Source organism: Glycine max, chromosome 8 (assembly GCF_000004515.6).
Source record: "Glycine max cultivar Williams 82 chromosome 8, Glycine_max_v4.0, whole genome shotgun sequence".
Taxonomy (NCBI): domain Eukaryota; kingdom Viridiplantae; phylum Streptophyta; class Magnoliopsida; order Fabales; family Fabaceae; genus Glycine; species Glycine max.
The window spans coordinates 35,041,735-35,058,866 of NC_038244.2; the positions used below are offsets into that span (position 1 = coordinate 35,041,735).

Genomic DNA, 17,132 nt, shown 5'->3' on the forward strand with positions numbered 1-17,132 from the left:
TAATTGTCACGACAATAAAAGGTTATAATATCATCTAATTGGTACTTACCATGTTTTGTATCTTTGAAGCTCGGTGACAATCTTGTTTCCATAACAATGATGTTGCCTTCATTCTCCCTTTACACAATCAAATGATTGAAAATTTAGTTGCTGATATTCAAAATGAACCGGTGAATGTAATAAGTTGTATGGTATGAGATGGTTTTCATAAGCGGAAAAAAATTTATGCGTGCCACTGCTCACAATACTGTGCACTCATTATTCATGTTAGGAATCCTGTAGCGATACTGTGTGCGTCAGAACACTGTTCATGCCACTGTGCATGTCAGAACACTGTTCACGTCACTGTGCACATCTACACACTGTTCACCTTATTGTTCATGTTACTGTGGATCAATTTTTGCCTGTAAAAACTTTCGGTGCACTGTTCACGGCACTGTCCTTGCAATTTTGACCGCAATAATTGTCGATGCACTGTTCATGACACTGTGGAGGCAATCTGGACCGTTAAAATTGTCGATGTGATGATGACCATTGGATCTATTTGTAGCCACGACACTATAAATAGGTCTACAAATGTATTCTTCTACACACATAAAATACTTCACAATAGAAGTTTCAAATCACTCTCAGTCTCCAAACCAAATCACTCTCAGTCTCCAGACCAAATCACTCCCAATCACCAAACCAAATCATTCTCAGTCTCGAAACCAAATCACTACCAGTCTTCAGACCAAATCACTTTCAGTCACCAAACCAAATCACTCTCAGTCTCGAAACCAAATCACTCTCAGTCTCCAAACCTAATCACTCTCAGTCACCAAGGCAAGCATAAACAAAAACATCCTTGTCCTAGTCTACTATGATGCCTATATAGCCGACTGTGACAAGGGCATTGATTTTAAGGGCAGAAACAATGTACTTGTTTCAATGAGGAGAGACATCACCTTGAATGCCTTGAAAACAAAAATCCAACATAATATGGGCCTAAGCCGAGGTCAAACCATAACCACAATCATTTATCGATATCCCATTTCTACTAGGTCTAGCATGTTCAATTACCAGGCTGTTACTATCAGTGACGATGGGGATATTGATCGCATGTTCGATGTTTATAACCGACATTAATGCTTAAGTGGCTTTCAGTTGCTCGTACAATACGAACAACAACCTTCTTCTATTGCTAATGTCGAAACAACGGTTCAATCACCACAAATTCACGAAACACCATACACTGACTACCATACTCAAACCTACCATGAAGGTTGATCTTCTTACACACCAATCCCATAAATGACCACAAATGATTATTACGTCCCTCATATTGAACCCACCGAATTCGTTACCCACATTAGTTCATACACACAACTGCTTGGTGGATCGTCAAAGTACTGTGAGATGTCTCCCCAACTAAATGAGTCATCCCAACTAAATGTTGACTCAATTACTGATATTCATGTTACTCAGTCTGAAAGCAACGAAATGTCACATGACTATCATGCTCAAAATGGATTGTCGGATGAAGTAGTTGGTGACTTCAGTGACGACGAAGACAAAATTTTGGTGGACAATAACAACAACAACAACAATGACAACGACAACGACAACGACGATAATGACATACAGTTCCTTTTCCAACAAACATCAATTAAAAATGTATATCGTCCATATCCAAATAGTACTGATGTTGGTGACAACCAAGTGCTTGACAACCCCGACTATAGGCATTTTTTTGGACCAACAACAACAATCTGACTCGCACAATGACGAGTTGTATGTTGGTCAGTGATTTTGTCAATTGGATGACCTGAAACATGCGGTAAAAATGTGGCACATAAAGAACCATGTGACTTTCAAAGCCAAGAGGTGTGCAAAGGATACATGGGTCTTATGTTGCCTAGCTGAAGTGATGTGATCCTTATTAAGAGCAGATCGCTTGATACCGGTCACGGAGTTTGGATGACGCCACTTCCAGAGAGGGAAGATAAGTCAGGGTAGATGCCACAAGGATTACCTTGATAAGTCTAAGATTGATTCAACAAGAAACCCAAAGAGAAACTCTCACTAAATTTTATCAAATGCCAAATGTCCTTCTATTGAAAATGAAATTCATACATATAGTGTATCTGAACAATAAAAATAGAAATAGACATGGGCCTTCAAATCAGTTTGAGCCAAAATTACAACGAAAAAAATTATAAATAAAAAAAAGAATATATTTGGCATGGACCTTCAAATTAGTCTGGGTCTTCAACAACAATTAATATTCTTAGTAGTGTCTCTGTCTTTGGTCTTTCATCTTTCTCTACTTAGCCTTGTTTGAGGGACCCGAATTATCAACGTTAAAATGCAATTTTTTTTAAAAAAAACAAAGTGTAAATAATGGGGATAGTTGTGTATTTTGGTAAAAAAAAATTTGTATATCAGGGAAAAAAATCTTCAAAGGTTAGCTTTAATTAATTTTTTTTTTGCAATAACTTTAGTTTTTTTTAATAGAATAGCTTTAGTTAATATGTTGTAAAATTAATTTTATAGGATTTAAATACTTTTCCTTTCTTTTTATCATTTGTCATTTATACAAATTTTATTTTGGTTGTAACCTAAATACAGCCACATTTAATAGGATTAAAATAAATATTAATTAAGTCCAATGATACAAACATTTTATATCATTCACATTAAAATCTCAAAAATGATAATTGGTAAGTCATGTAATGTCTTAAAAATTCCTCTTTGTGCAACGTCCTAACAGGATAAAAATAGAATAAATATAATTTATAAAAATTAAAAATAAAAATTAAATTAAAAAAGTATAAGAACTAAAAAATATATTTCAATCTTTTATTAATTCAACTTATGTCCATTTAATTTCAATTACTAGTATTCATTAATATAATTCTTGATCCAATAGTAATAACTTGACTTGAGTACCAATGCATCACTTTAACGGAATTTATGACTTCCCATCTTACTATATAATTAACCCAATTATTGTAATGGAATTCAAGACTTCCCATCTTACTATATAATTAACCCAATGTCAGTTTTTGTATTGAATTTATGCACTTACGCAACTGGTAAATGGTCATTATGTTCAAGTACACAATTTTTCTCTTAATAATAATCAATACATTTGACTGAGGAACTGTTTTATCTATGTTATGGGCAATTCGGCATACATTTTCACATTAAATTGGATCCCAAATCGCTGTTCTTTCTCAAAAAAGTCATTTTTCTTTACCTAGATGACCTTCCATGTTATTTCCCTTTTCCCACTGTTGACTCAACACAAAAACTCCATTGAAATAAAATAAGCTTTTCTGTCCCTCTCTTCTTGTTTTTTTTGCTTATACGTTTTCCATTCTTCAAAGTCTCATTATTACTATTTGACCCTCCAAGAAGTTTCAATCTTTTTCGGTCTTTTCTCCACCGCACTGAAACCCGTCTTCATTCGATCCGGTGAGAGAGGGTTCCCCTTGGTTGCGTGAATCTTCAGAAAAGGGTAAGTTCTCTGCTTTCTCTGAGGTTCACTCATTTGGGATGCTATTGCTATGATAAATATTCAATAATAACCATGACTGCCCAGTTTGACTTTTGAGGTTGATTTGTGTTTGTGTTTGATGGTGTCAATTTCCAGGTTGTCCTTGTAATATTAATAGTTTGTGAATTGGAGTTTGTGTTTATAGCAAGAGAATGGATGAGTCAAAAAACAGGCATAATGATAATTTGGGTGTGAACAAAATGGGGAAAAACATTAGGAAGAGCCCATTACACCAGCCCAATTATGGTAACAACAACAACAGCAGCATGAATGGGGGTAGACAGCAACAGCAACAGCCTCAGCCTCAGGTTTACAACATAAGCAAGAATGATTTCAGGGATATTGTTCAGCAGCTTACAGGGTCTCCCTCTCAGTCTCAGGATCATCCTCAATCCAAACCTCCTCAGAATCAGAACAATTCCCCAAAACCTCAAAGTATGAGGTTGCAGAAAATTAGGCCTCCCCCTTTGCCCTATGTGAGGCCTCCATTGCACACCACCTTGCCAGCTGCTAGACCTGCTCACTTTAGACAACAACCATCACCAAACCCTAATAATATAGCTGAGTCACCAATCTCTGCCTACATGAGATACCTTGAACATTCAATTACAGATCCCACTTCAAGGGGTGCCCAATTTCAACCCCATCGTCATCCAGCTTCTTCTGCTTTGCTTCCTAACCCTCCTATGATGCCTTTGAATGCCACAAACCCTCTTCCTCCTCCTCCTTCTATAGCTGCTGTTCCTTCCCCACAACCAAATGGACCTCCTATTTTACCTTTACCTTCTCCAACCTCTCAGTTTCTCTTGCCTTCACCAAATGGCTACATGAATTTTCTCTCCCCTCAGTCTGGTTATCCACCACTGTTGTCCCCTGGCATTCAGTTTCCATCTCCTTTTACTCCCCATTTCCCTTTGTCACCCTTTGCACAGTCGGGGATTTTAGGCCCCGGGCCGCAGCCTCCACTTTCGCCAGGGCTGTTTCCTTTGTCTCCTTCAGGTTTTTTCCCCATGACAAGTCCTAGGTGGTGATCATGGTCCCTTCTAACTAAACTGATCTTTCTTCTCACTAAAGCTTTGTGCATTATCATGTAAAGTACAAGCAAGTTGTAAGATTGTAAGGTGTATTTTTTGCTGTTCATTCTCTTCATTTCCTGTTCCCTTGCTTAATTTTTCTTTTGCTGATGACCATAATGGCTGCAATCCTTTTTACTTTTACTAGTTTTACACATTAGGCGTTATATTGAAGATCAGGAACTCAATTGGATGGTTGGACAGGAGCTGTAAGATGGAAGAATGGGGTGTAACATGAAAGGAAGTAGGTTTTACAGACAATATTTGTTATGTAGGGTAGGTCTTGTTCTTTTGTAATATAAGGGATTGCATGTTAAAATGCATAGTTAGCTTCATGTTATCTTTTACTCTGGAAGATACTTTTAAGTACTTATCCTATACTTGCTTCCAAGTGATTTGCAATTTTTAAAGATATCTGCTTCTTCAGCGTTTACTTTTTATTTCTTTTGTCGAGTAGTTTTCTATTTTGTTAATGGCTGTTTTGCAAGATTTTGTTGGCTGGCTTTATTTTAGATGACGCTAGAAAATATAACTTATTGATTATTCTTGCTTTGGATATGTATTCAGCATTCTTACAAAATAATCATATTCAGGAATCGTTTGTTAATGCTTTCCTCATATGTTAGGTTATTTATTGTGAATGACAACATCAAATTCATAGCAAGTGGGGAGAGAATATAAATATAGCAAGTTCTTAGGTTCATTTGTGTTATAGTTATGTTTTTTGTGAAGAACTTGAAGTATAGATATTATTAACACTACTACACTAGGCAATTTCTTTTTATCTTCTCATGACCATCCCTTCTATCCTTCTTATGTTTTCCCTGGTTTATTTGCCAAGTTTGCCTCACAATTTGATACTGTCACAAATACTTAACTAGAATTTAAGAATTGCATTTACTGACAAATCTATAGATTCCTCAATGCGGATGGTTACCATGTTAGACTCTCTTATTAGTGACTTTGTAACAAGTTTTCTGCAGCATTTAGACATCAATTAAACTTGGCGGCTTTTGATGTCTGTCTTGCATTCTGAGTTGTCTCGGACGGTTGTAAGGCCAAGTTTAGGTTTCAGAGTCTCTCTGTACAAGTTATTTTAATTTATGGGAAAAAAAATTATTTTATTTTTCTTCTCCTATATGTTTTAAATATAAGAAAATTTTAACTAACTTTACTTTATTTAATATTTACTATAAGTGAAATATTCTTCATTTAATTGTTGTTAGTTTCAATGACTTTTTTTTTTTTATATACTTCATATAATTGCTCAAAACGGTTGATATTCACAAACCTGAATCACCAACATTTGTAACAATAATGATCTTAAATTCAAGTGGATGAAAAGGGAAAGATTGGGGTGATTTTGAAAAATCGGGAACCAAAATTGAACTTTATAATAATAGACAAACCAAATTGAATTTTAAATAATTAAGAGACCATATATATATATATAAATCAAATTGAACCCAATAAATAAATAGAGGATCGAATTGAACATTCATATTTATATAAGTAATGACATCATATTCAATTGGACAAAAATGACATGATTGAGATGTTTTTAAAAATTAGAGGACTTGTTTTTTTTATATCAATTTTTTTTTATCATAGTATTGGTATGAAGTAGTTCTCATTATAAGCGGTGACTAATCTTCATCAGAGACTTAAACGTACATAAGGTGAGTATTTTTCTTCCAACATAATTTATTACTTGTCTCCATTGTTATTGGTCAGAGGACTTAATTGAACTTTTAAAAATAATTAAGAGACTATTTTAATAATTAAGTCATCTATAATAATACAATGAAAGATAAGTTACAAGAAAAAAATACCAATTATTAAGAAAATTAATATTTTATTCTCTTGGTGTCACATGTAAGAAAATTCAATTGGTTTTCTATTTGCGTACTCACTATTACTTACTACATTCAAGGAAGTGTTAAAAGACAAAATAAAAAAAATTATTAATATTTGTCTCACATAAAAAGTGGATTGAATTGTTTAAAAGATAAATATTTATTTTAGTTCCTAAAAGTGTGTGATGTTGATAAATTGGTCTCTAAAAAATAAAAAATTTGAACTTAGTCTTCGAAAGTGTAAAAAAATATGACAAATTGATTTTGTGTTTAGCTCATCTATGTTAACCTTAACATATGTGCCTACTTGACACTTTTGGTGATGTCGTGACAAGTGACGATAGCAACGTGTCATCCACATATCCAACAGTTGATTTTTCAATTTAGTCTTTAAGCTTCTTGTTGTGATTTTAGTCATTGAACTTAATTACTTACTACTGATATTTTGGTCCTTAAACTTAATCACTTATTGTCATTTTGGTCCTGAAAGTACTTTCAAATTTTCAATTAAGTTCATGTTACATGTAAATTATTAGTATAAGCGTTACCATATTCTCTCATTTTCATTCCTTATCTCTCATATTTTCACCTTTCTCTTTCAAATTTTGTCATTTAAATTATATTATAAATATGAAATCAATTTATAAGTGATTACATAACAATAGTTAGCAATTAAATCTAAGACATTGTTAACGAGATTCTATAAGCTTCAAAATCAAATCTTCTACCAAGTTATTATCTTATATGCTATTAATATGTGTAGAATGTTAGATTAATTATTTAATTTATCTACTTAATGGAATAACATTAATCACCAAAAAGACGGTTAAAAGAACTTGAGAATCACGAAAGGGAGAAAAAGGAATGTGTTAGAACTAGTTGCTTACATTCCCTTTCCATAGGGCACATGTAATACATCTTGCCCTTGTTTTTTTTTCCTATCTTTAGAGTTTTTACATTGGTATTCAAGGATTGGTATTAGAGGACTTAGTGGTCATGATCCTTTGGTGGCACGCGAAGCACGTGTCGTTTTTCATCATGTTTGGAGTGTAGAATGTTGTTGAGTTATAAGACGAATTGAGACCCTCAATAATCTTGATTATATAAAAATAATTACTCAATTTAAAGGTTGTGTCTTATATGTATTGACTCATAATCTAGACAAGTGTACCTAATCTATGTGTAGTAAGAAACGTTAAGTATTAAGAATATCATATCTACATAGACTTGCATAATATCTAGGAAATTGAACAATTGTTATCAAAAGCAAGAAAAAGTAAGAATCAAAGAAGTAATTTTGCTACAGCGAGTTGTCAATCTGTTGTGGCAAAATATCAATTTTTATTAATTTCAAAAGAAGAATTCATTGTAGCAAGATCAATGCTCGCTAAAGCGAATGGAAATTGTTTTTTTGTTTTTTAGAACAAAATTATGCAGCGAAGAACAAGAAAATAAATGGAACTAGGTGTTGTTTGATTCAAAATCCGTAGAATTCATTGTATGCAATATCGATTCCCAATTTCAACGCAACCAAGATCCAACACAAGTAATCAAATCCTAATTTCTTAGGTAAATGATCCTTAATTCCTAAATTATATTCCTAATCCCTCAGGTAACCTAATCTAGCAATTAGAGGAAGAACAAAGGATCTATGCAATGCAAAAACCTAATTTCATCCCTAAAGCTAGATTTCTACACATTTTTACTTCAGATCTAGAATTGAACTTGTTTCCCAACATAATCCAATTCCATTAAGCAAGGTTGATCAAGCCTATGCATGAATTCAAGCAAAGAAGTAGAAAAGTATTGCATAAATTGGAAAATAGATTGAAGTCTAGTTCATTCCAGATCCAACAACTTCAAGTTTAGTTACGAAGGATCATGAATTGATCCATGGAAAAACACAAAATAAATCCAAAAAATAGAAGTGGAAGAAGAGAGAGGGGGGGAAGGGAGGAAATCACAGCTTCAAACTATGAACACTAAGAAATTGACAAAAGGTTCCTAGAAATATGTTACACGGGCTCGTTTAATGAAGTGCAATTATTTTTTCTACCACACCAGGATCTCACTGTAGTGAGAACTTTCTTTGCAGTAATTCTTCATCTCTTGCAAAAGCCTTCTTCTCTAGAATCTTCATGCTCTCTGCACCTAGTCTCGATATGGCAAAATTTTCACTCGTTGTTGAGTTTTTGCTCATGTTCTTGGTCTCAGAATGAGGATTTGTTATGGCGAGGTGTAGATTTGTCGTGGGGAGTCTTCACACTCTTTTACTTGATCTCTATCCTTTTCTCATTGTGGTGGTGGCTCTGCTTGTCGTGGCGAGTTGAGTTTTGCAGCTCCTCTTTTCCTTTTTCCTCAAAAATGCCCTTATGACATCTAAAGTTCACACAAAGACATTAAAAAAACTCTCTTTATTTCCTAAACTATATACAGTTTTTTTCACAAAAGCCAAGATTTTTTAACAAAATTCGCACAAAGACATTAAAAAACTCTCTTTATTTCCTAAACTAACTTTATACAGTTTTATTCACAAAAGCCAAGATTTTTTTTAACAAAATTACTCACAAAAATAAAGTGTGAAAATCAATTATCAACATGCCAACAGATGATAGAATTGTATATGCGTCTGATGGACCAGAAATAGCAGACATATGCTAAGATCTAGAAAGCACTAAGTTAATGCTTTGTATTTGTGATTTTTGTTTTAGAGGATGTTCAAACATTCTTCCACCAAAGTGAGGAAAGTGAGAGAACAATGAAGATCAATTTCTCTTCTCCTTAAAAGACGCACCAATTGTTGCACTTATTGTGAACAAACCTGCTCTATGTTAAAGTCGATTTGACCTCTGAAGCTAGCTCCTAAAGTGTGGCTCAAGGAAGATAAGTATAGTCGTGTATCAGCATGGAATGGACATGCATTTAATTCACCAACATACACCTTCTTTGGACGCAAAATGAAGACAGTTCTTGCCAAAGAAATCTATTTATACCAACAGATTTGAAGAGTTGAAGTCAGAAGAAAGAACTCGAATTTGAAATTTATATCTCTCTTACCTTCAAGCTCTCTTCTGTAAATTCTCTTAGATTGTAAGAGTTCTCAAAACACTTTATATATCCTAAGACTAGAAAAACATTGCACTTAAGTTAGATATCCGTCTATAAGTCGATAGTCTTGTTTGGGTACACCCTAACTTGAACAAATCTATTTATTTGTGTAGAGCCATAAGTGACTAGTCGAAAACAATACTTGGATTCTAAAAGTTTGGGGATAAGTTTTTTGTCGAGCAAGAAGTGACAGTGAAAAATTCTTGTATCTTTTGTAAAAGATAGTGGAAACTTGGTTGGTTTCAAAGAACTGAACATAATCTTAGTGGTAGAGGTGATCAGTATAATACTCTTTGTGCATTTGCTTTTCTTCTTATCAATGTTTATATTGAGAGTGATTTTTTTTTCTCTTACAAAAATGTATTGTTAAATATGCTAACTATCGTCTGTCTAGTTATTTTTAAGAAAAATTTGTTTGTTCGTCTTAAACATACAAGAGCTGACAATTCAATCCCCCTTCTTGATAGTCTAGCAATTTCGAAAAAACTTGTGAAAAATTTAATATCACAATTCAATCCCCCTTCTTGATTTTTTCCTTTACAAGAGCTGACACATTATCGATGACCAAAGTGAAAGGATCAAACAGATATTATTATTGTAAACAATGAAAGTTGTTTTCATGAACTACTACTGTAAGGTATATATAGGCATCAAAGAATTTTAAATGTAGTGGCTACTTGAGAGTGTTGATGAAATTATTAGAAAATTTTCAATGGAATAAAATGTAACTTTTAAAAGAAGGTAGAGAATGTTTGTTGCGAGATCAACACCTGGGATGGGAGGAACTAAATAGGGAGCTTGAGGAAAGGAGCAGTTCTTGCTTGGGAACATTGTATGGCTTGCACGAGAGTCCCTGATGCGGGCCGACACTGTTCAAGAAAATCAAAGCAGACCATAAGGGACTGACCCGAGCTATAGACAAAGAAGGAAGGAAAAAATAGATATACTTTTTAAAGAGTTTTGTGTTATTTTCCTATTATAAATGATGTTTCAGTTGAATAAATGATGAACTTTGCATGTAGATGGTGGAGGTAAAAGTCAAGATGAAATACAAAGTATGGAAGAGGAAAATGATAAACATGAGGGATATGTAATGGAAGTAATGGGATATAGTGATAATTACGCTAATAATTTACATGTAGCATGAGACATAATAAAAAAATCAAAAGTACTTTCAGGGATCAAAATGATAGTAAGTGGTAAGTTTAAGAACTAAAATGATAATAAATTATTATGTTTAGATACTAAATTGAAAAGTCAATTTTTAGACATGTGAAAGCCACGTGGACGCCCCATGGTTATCATCATCTACCACATCACCAGAGGTGCCACATAGGCACATGAGATAAGGTTAACAAAGATAAGTTAACGACATGTCCAATCTACTTTTTGCACATTTAGGGTCTAAACTCAGTTTTCATCTTTTATGGATCAATCTGTCAGTGCCACATACCAGGGCATATCACATTTCAGCTAACAAGTTTTCTTATTTTTTAGAGTATAATGATCATGCACTAATGGTGTAAAATAATTTTACTCCGCCATCCAATTACAAATCATTCTTGATATGACTTTTAAAATAATTATCATAAAAGTCGACAATCTTACCATAATCTTACCATTTATGGTGAGTTGTGATTGGATGACGGTGTAAAATTTTTTACACTGTTAGTGTATAATCCTCTTATTTCTTTTTTTATTCTATAAATATTTATAGAGAAATTATTTAAGCAGGCTCTGAAACCTAAACTACTAAACTTGACCTTACAACCGTCCAACGCAATTCCGTAATGCAAGACAGACATCAGAAACTGCCAAGTTTAATTGATGTCTACATTCTGCAGAAAACTAGTTACAAAGTCACTAGTAGGAGAGTCTAACAAGGCAACCATCAGCTTTGAGGAACCTATAGATTTGTCAATAAATGCAATTCTTAAATTCTAGTTAGGAATATATACAGACACCCTCCGAGTAGCATGCTCGTGTCAGAGTTAAGTCGGAATGACATTTGCAAATTGTGAGGCAAACTTGGCAAATAAACTAAAGCAAATATTAGAAGGGTACAAGGAATGGTCATGAGAAGATAAAATTATTGCCTAGCGTACTAGTGTTAGTAATACTATATTTCAAGTTCTTCACAAAAAAATATAACTAAGATATAAAAACACAAATGAACCTATGCAAGTTACTATACTATATTCTCTCCCAAGCTGCTATGAATTTGATGTTGTCATTCACAATAAATAAACTAACCTATGAGAATAGCATTAACAAATGATTCCTGGATATAATTATTTTATAAGAATGCTGGATACATATCCAAAGCAAGAGCACTCAATTTACTCAAAACCAGAATTTGTAATTTTTCTTTTCTATGGTCATCTAAAACAAAGCCAGCCAACAAAATCTTAAAAAACAGCCATTAACAAAATAGGACACTACTTAACATTAGAAATAAAAAATAAATGCTGAAGAAGCGTATATCTTTAAAAATTGCAAATCACTTGGAAACATGTATAAGATCAATACTTAAAAATATCTTCCATAGTAAAGATAACATGAAGCTAACTATGCATTTTAACATGCAATCCTTTATATTACAAAAGAACATGACCTACCCTACATAACAAATATTGTCTGTAAAACCTACTTCCTTTCATGTTACACCCCATTCTTCCATCTTACAGCTCCTGTCCAACCATCCAATTGAGTTCCTGATCTTCAATATAACGCCTAATGTGTAAAACTAGTAAAAGTAAAAAGGACTGCGACCATTATGGTCATCAGCAAAAGAAAAATTAAGCAAGGGAACTGGAAATGAAGAGAATGAACAGCAAAAAATACACCTTACAATCTTACAACTTGCTTGTACTTTACATGATAATGCAGAAAGCTTTAGTGAGAAGAAAGATCAGTTTAGTTAGAAGGGACCATGATCACCACCTAGGACTTGTCATGGGGAAAAAACCTGAAGGAGACAAAGGAAACAGCCCTGGCGAAAGTGGAGGCTGCGGACCGGGGCCTAAAATCCCTGACTGTGCAAAGGGTGACAAAGGGAAATGGGGAGTAAAAGGAGATGGAAACTGAATGCCAGGGGACAACAGTGGTCGATAACAAGACTGAGGGGAGAGGAAATTCATGTAGTCATTTGGTGAAGGCAAGAGAAACTGAGAGGTTGGAGAAGGTAAAGGTAAAATAGGAGGTCCATTTGGTTGTGGAGAAGGAACAGCAGCTATAGCAGGAGGAGGAGGAAGAGGGTTTGTGGCATTCAAAGGCAACATAGGAGGGTTAGGAAGCAAAGCAGAAGAAGCTGGATGATGATGGGGTTGAAATTGGGCACCCCTTGAAGTGGGATCTGTAATTGAATGTTCAAGGTATCTCATGTAGGCAGAGATTGGTGACTCAGCTATATTATTAGGGTTTGGTGATGGTTGTTGTCTAAAGTGAGCAGGTCTAGCTGCTGGCAAGGTGGTGTGCAATGGAGGCCTCACATAGGGCAAAGGGGGAGGCCTAATTTTCTGCAACCTCATACTTTGAGGTTTTGGGGAATTGTTCTGATTCTGAGGAGGTTTGGATTGAGGATGATCCTGAGACTGAGAGGGAGACCCTGTAAGCTGCTGAACAATATCCCTGAAATCATTCTTGCTTATGTTGTAAACCTGAGGCTGAGGCTGAGGCTGTTGCTGTTGCTGTCTACCCCCATTCATGCTGCTGTTGTTGTTGTTGCCATAATTGGGCTGGTGTAATGGGCTCTTCCTAATGTTTTTCCCCATTTTGTTCACACCCAAATTATCATTATGCCTGTTTTTTGACTCATCCATTCTCTTCTTGCTATAAACACAAACTCCAATTCACAAACTATTATATTACAAGGACAACCTAGAAATTGACACCATCAAACACAAACACAAATCAACCTCAAAAGTCAAACTGGGCAGTCATGGTTATTATTGAATATTTATCATAGCAATAGCATCCCAAATGAATGAACCCCAGAGAAAGCAGAGAACTTACCCTTTTCTGAAGATTCACGCAACCAAAGAGGAACCCTCTCTCACCGGATCGAATGAAAACGGGTTTCAGTGCGGCGGAGAAAAGACCCCAAAAAAAATTGGAACTTCTCGGAGGGTGTCTAATTGTAGACAAGTTCTACCGTGCGTGATGTTGCACGGTACATTTTTCTTAAGACTGTTTTGCTGAATAATTAATTAGTTAACGGTGTAGATCTCCGGGGTTACATTAAAGATTAATTATTATTTTACTCCTAATTTATTCTTTTATTATTAAAAAATTCAATTCAATTATCTAATCTTTAAGATGATTTCAATTTGATTTTTTTATTATTGAAATTTTTAACTAAGTCGTTTATTTTTAAAAATTAATTTAATTTGATCTTATTTTTTCTTTTATCTACTTCGAAATTTTTTAAAAATCAGACCAAATTTGGTTTATTATGGGATCAAATTAAATTTATTTTAAAAAATAAAGGATTTAATTGAATTTTTAAAAATAAAAAGATAGAATTGAATTATTTTTAAAATTAAAAGAACAAAATAATAATTAAATATAAAATTAATTAGAAGTCGAACTGGCGTATATGTTGACATAAAATTACCACCATTCATCACCAATTTCATTAAAAAAATATATAATTTGTCATTTTTATTTATGTTATAAAAAATGTTTTTGTTAGTGTATGTTATCCAAAATGTTTAATAACACTTTCTTTTAGAATATGTTTAATCACATTTTTATTTATTTATAGAATTAAAGATAGTATCAGAGATATACAATACTCACGTAGCATAGTTAATCAACTGAGATAAACTCTTTGTAATAATTACACTTATTATGAATTTTGAGGTAAATTTTAATGAATTTCAATTATTTATTTATTTTGTTACATTATATGTTTAACATTTTTATTGGCCAAGATATTGTTGATTGTTGGACGATGGACGATAGAGATAGGGTGGACGACAACATTGGTTGTCTAGTCCAGTACTCATTGTCTTCTCAATTGGTCGTCTCATCTTCTATAATTCGATGAAGTGTCCAATCACTTAGAAGGGAACATTCAGTTTGATGGTTTATTAACATTGATCGTCTAGTCTAGTACTCATTGTTTTCAGTATTGGTCATTCAATCTTTTGTAATCCAGTTGTAAAATGGTTGTATGAATTGTGCCACTTATAGTATTATTTTTCCTTTCAATTCATCTAGAAATGGTATCTTATGTCCATCCTTCAACCAAATTTATTGGTCTTTTATCAGATGATAAAAAATCTAATCCAGCTTAGAGATGTCAAAGTCATATTCAAACTTTCCATTGCCACCAATGCCTTTGCCTTTACTTGGTTTTAACGCAGGACATGAATATGACTTCCCAAGTAAGATTTCGACAGCCATAGTCTCATTTTCTTCAAAGATTTCTCCATTCTCACCATCAATGTTGATCAAATGGGATCCTCGTCCTTTGCTAGCTCTCTTCAACTCCTTCTCATGGATGAATTGTTCTATTTGATTAGCTTTAGAAGCTAACTGACTGCCATAGCTACACATTTTACTTCTAGCAATTGTACTAAACAACAACTCCCAACTTTCCTAAACCTTTCTATGAAGTTTATTGTTGATTCATCAATCATTTGTCTCATGTTCATCAAATCGACTATAATTACTTCAAGATGGAGCCTGTAAAATCTATCTTGGAAACATCTTTCCATATCTACCCAATTTTGTACTGAATTTGGAGGTAAATTTGAGTACACTATTCCTATCAAGGATAAAGGAAAGAGCTACAACTTATGAAATTCATTTTGACTAGCTTCACCACTCTGGGTTATGATTTGTCATATGTGTTCCATTGTTGATTTCCCATCTTCGACAAAGGCATCATACAATTCGCCCATTTTGAATATGTCTTCTTATACATAGGTCTCTCCAATTGTTTTAACTAAATGCTGAAATATTTCCTCATGTTTTCGGCTCTCAACACTGGATCAGTTAAAGGCATTGTAATAGTTTTCAATGGCTGACACCCAATTTGACACACAAAATTTGGCCTCAAGCCACCATCATTGTTGACATAAGAGAATTCTCCATTGTAGCATCTTCATTCATGACCTGATTAGTTCCCTCTAAAGGAGGTACAAAAGGAATCATGGGAGGTAAACCAATTTGGCCAATGACATTTAAAGGTCTTTTAGCTAATCTTGTGTAGGAAAATTTTGTTCAGTATAATCTTTTGCACCTGCTTGTCCCCAAGGATAGGGGCAAACAAATTACTAACATTAGCAGGCATATAACTCGTATTAAATATTCTTGCCGAGGCTCTATTCGCCTAAGTTGCTTGCCATGTAGGCATGAAAGCCATATTTAGTTGGACTAATGGTGTCGATCCTACCTTAATCAACACTTCATGATTTCCAGGCACTAATAAAGCATAATTATCACCAACATGCATCCTTATTGCCTCTAATTTCTCGGATTACTAGATTTAGTTATGCACCATAGGTTTCACTATCTTGACTAGTTGTCTAGATAACTGATACATTGTATCATGTGTATTTTCGAATCTATCTGTTATCGAATGAATGCAGTAGTCATCACAGTAGGTGTTTCATTAGACATACCAACAATAGTAGGCACCATAGTTGTGGTAGTACCAATCGAAGGATTAAGCAATGTGGTTGGTAATTGACTTGTCATTAAGGAAGCAAGCATTGCAAATGAACTCTCTCTTGATTTTGGAACTTTTCTTCTTCTTGGTTTGTTGATCCATTTCATGTGTAGTAGTCTTGGCAGACCGCAAATGCATAAGTTGGCCCACCGGGTGTGTCAATTTTGTTGTCGCGTGAATTAACACGGCTTGTTGATGGTGTTTTGGCTAACTTTTGCTATGTGATTCCAAAATTTGAATTCGTGATCAAGTGATTTGTAAATTAAAAGGGGAAATATGCCTCTCAATTGAAATGGATTCCCAAGTGAATTTTAATAGAACTTAGATATAATTTGGTTGGAAAAGATAAATGAATTTGAAAAATGAAAAATAAAAAGCAAAAAAACTTGAAAAAAGAATAACCAAAAAAAGATAATTGTATTGATTTGATTTGATTGGATTTTATGTCCCCAATGTTTTCTAAAAACCTATTTATACAAAATATGAAAATAACTACTCTTGAACGTGCTAGACCACATTAGGCCATTAATTGGCTGCTATATTATCATCTTCACTGCTTCTGTCCCTTGAAACTGCATTATCTGATAGTTTCAAGTTTTTCGGACCCATGATGAGCGAACCTTAACTAACTTTCCATTGACCCTATCTTTCTTTTGGTCATAATCTTTAACTAATGATACAACTTCATAATTCAAAACAGGCCAAATAATTACTTTTGTCTCTGAATGTGTAACTGAAAGATGAAAATATAAAATTTAGTTCATAAAAGTCTAAAAAGTGCAACAAATATATTCGGCCATTAACGTTCGTCCTTCACCGTTAATAAAATAGCCTACGTGACACAAAGAGACAAATTTGTCATTGAAATGATTGTC

General features: G+C 33.9%; 2 protein-coding genes across 5 annotated transcripts; one reads left to right on the forward strand and one right to left on the reverse strand.

The window, feature by feature from the left end:
• The first annotated feature begins 3,242 nt into the window (after positions 1-3,242).
• LOC100817229 (protein HAIKU1) lies at positions 3,243-5,024 on the forward strand. Its single transcript, XM_003530517.5, has 2 exons — positions 3,243-3,502; positions 3,638-5,024. The coding sequence occupies exon 2, from the start codon at positions 3,694-3,696 to the stop codon at positions 4,570-4,572; it is 879 nt and encodes a 292-aa protein (XP_003530565.1). The 5' UTR covers positions 3,243-3,502; positions 3,638-3,693; the 3' UTR covers positions 4,573-5,024.
• A 3,250-nt stretch (positions 5,025-8,274) lies between these two features.
• On the reverse strand, positions 8,275-13,788 carry LOC100817760 (protein HAIKU1). Of its 4 annotated transcripts, none has more exons than XM_041018463.1 (5): positions 13,593-13,751; positions 12,425-13,457; positions 12,229-12,268; positions 10,349-10,447; positions 8,275-8,849 (listed from the first exon to the last, which is right to left on the reverse strand). In XM_041018463.1, exon 2 carries the CDS (start codon positions 13,397-13,399, stop codon positions 12,515-12,517), a length of 885 nt encoding a protein of 294 aa, XP_040874397.1. In that variant the 5' UTR covers positions 13,400-13,457; positions 13,593-13,751; the 3' UTR covers positions 8,275-8,849; positions 10,349-10,447; positions 12,229-12,268; positions 12,425-12,514. The 4 variants fall into 4 exon arrangements, with proteins under 4 accessions (XP_040874397.1, XP_040874396.1, XP_006585891.1 ...); XM_041018462.1 differs by having other exon boundaries at positions 12,197-12,268; XM_006585828.3 differs by having other exon boundaries at positions 12,197-13,457; positions 13,593-13,788.
• Between the last annotated feature and the right edge of the window lie 3,344 nt (positions 13,789-17,132).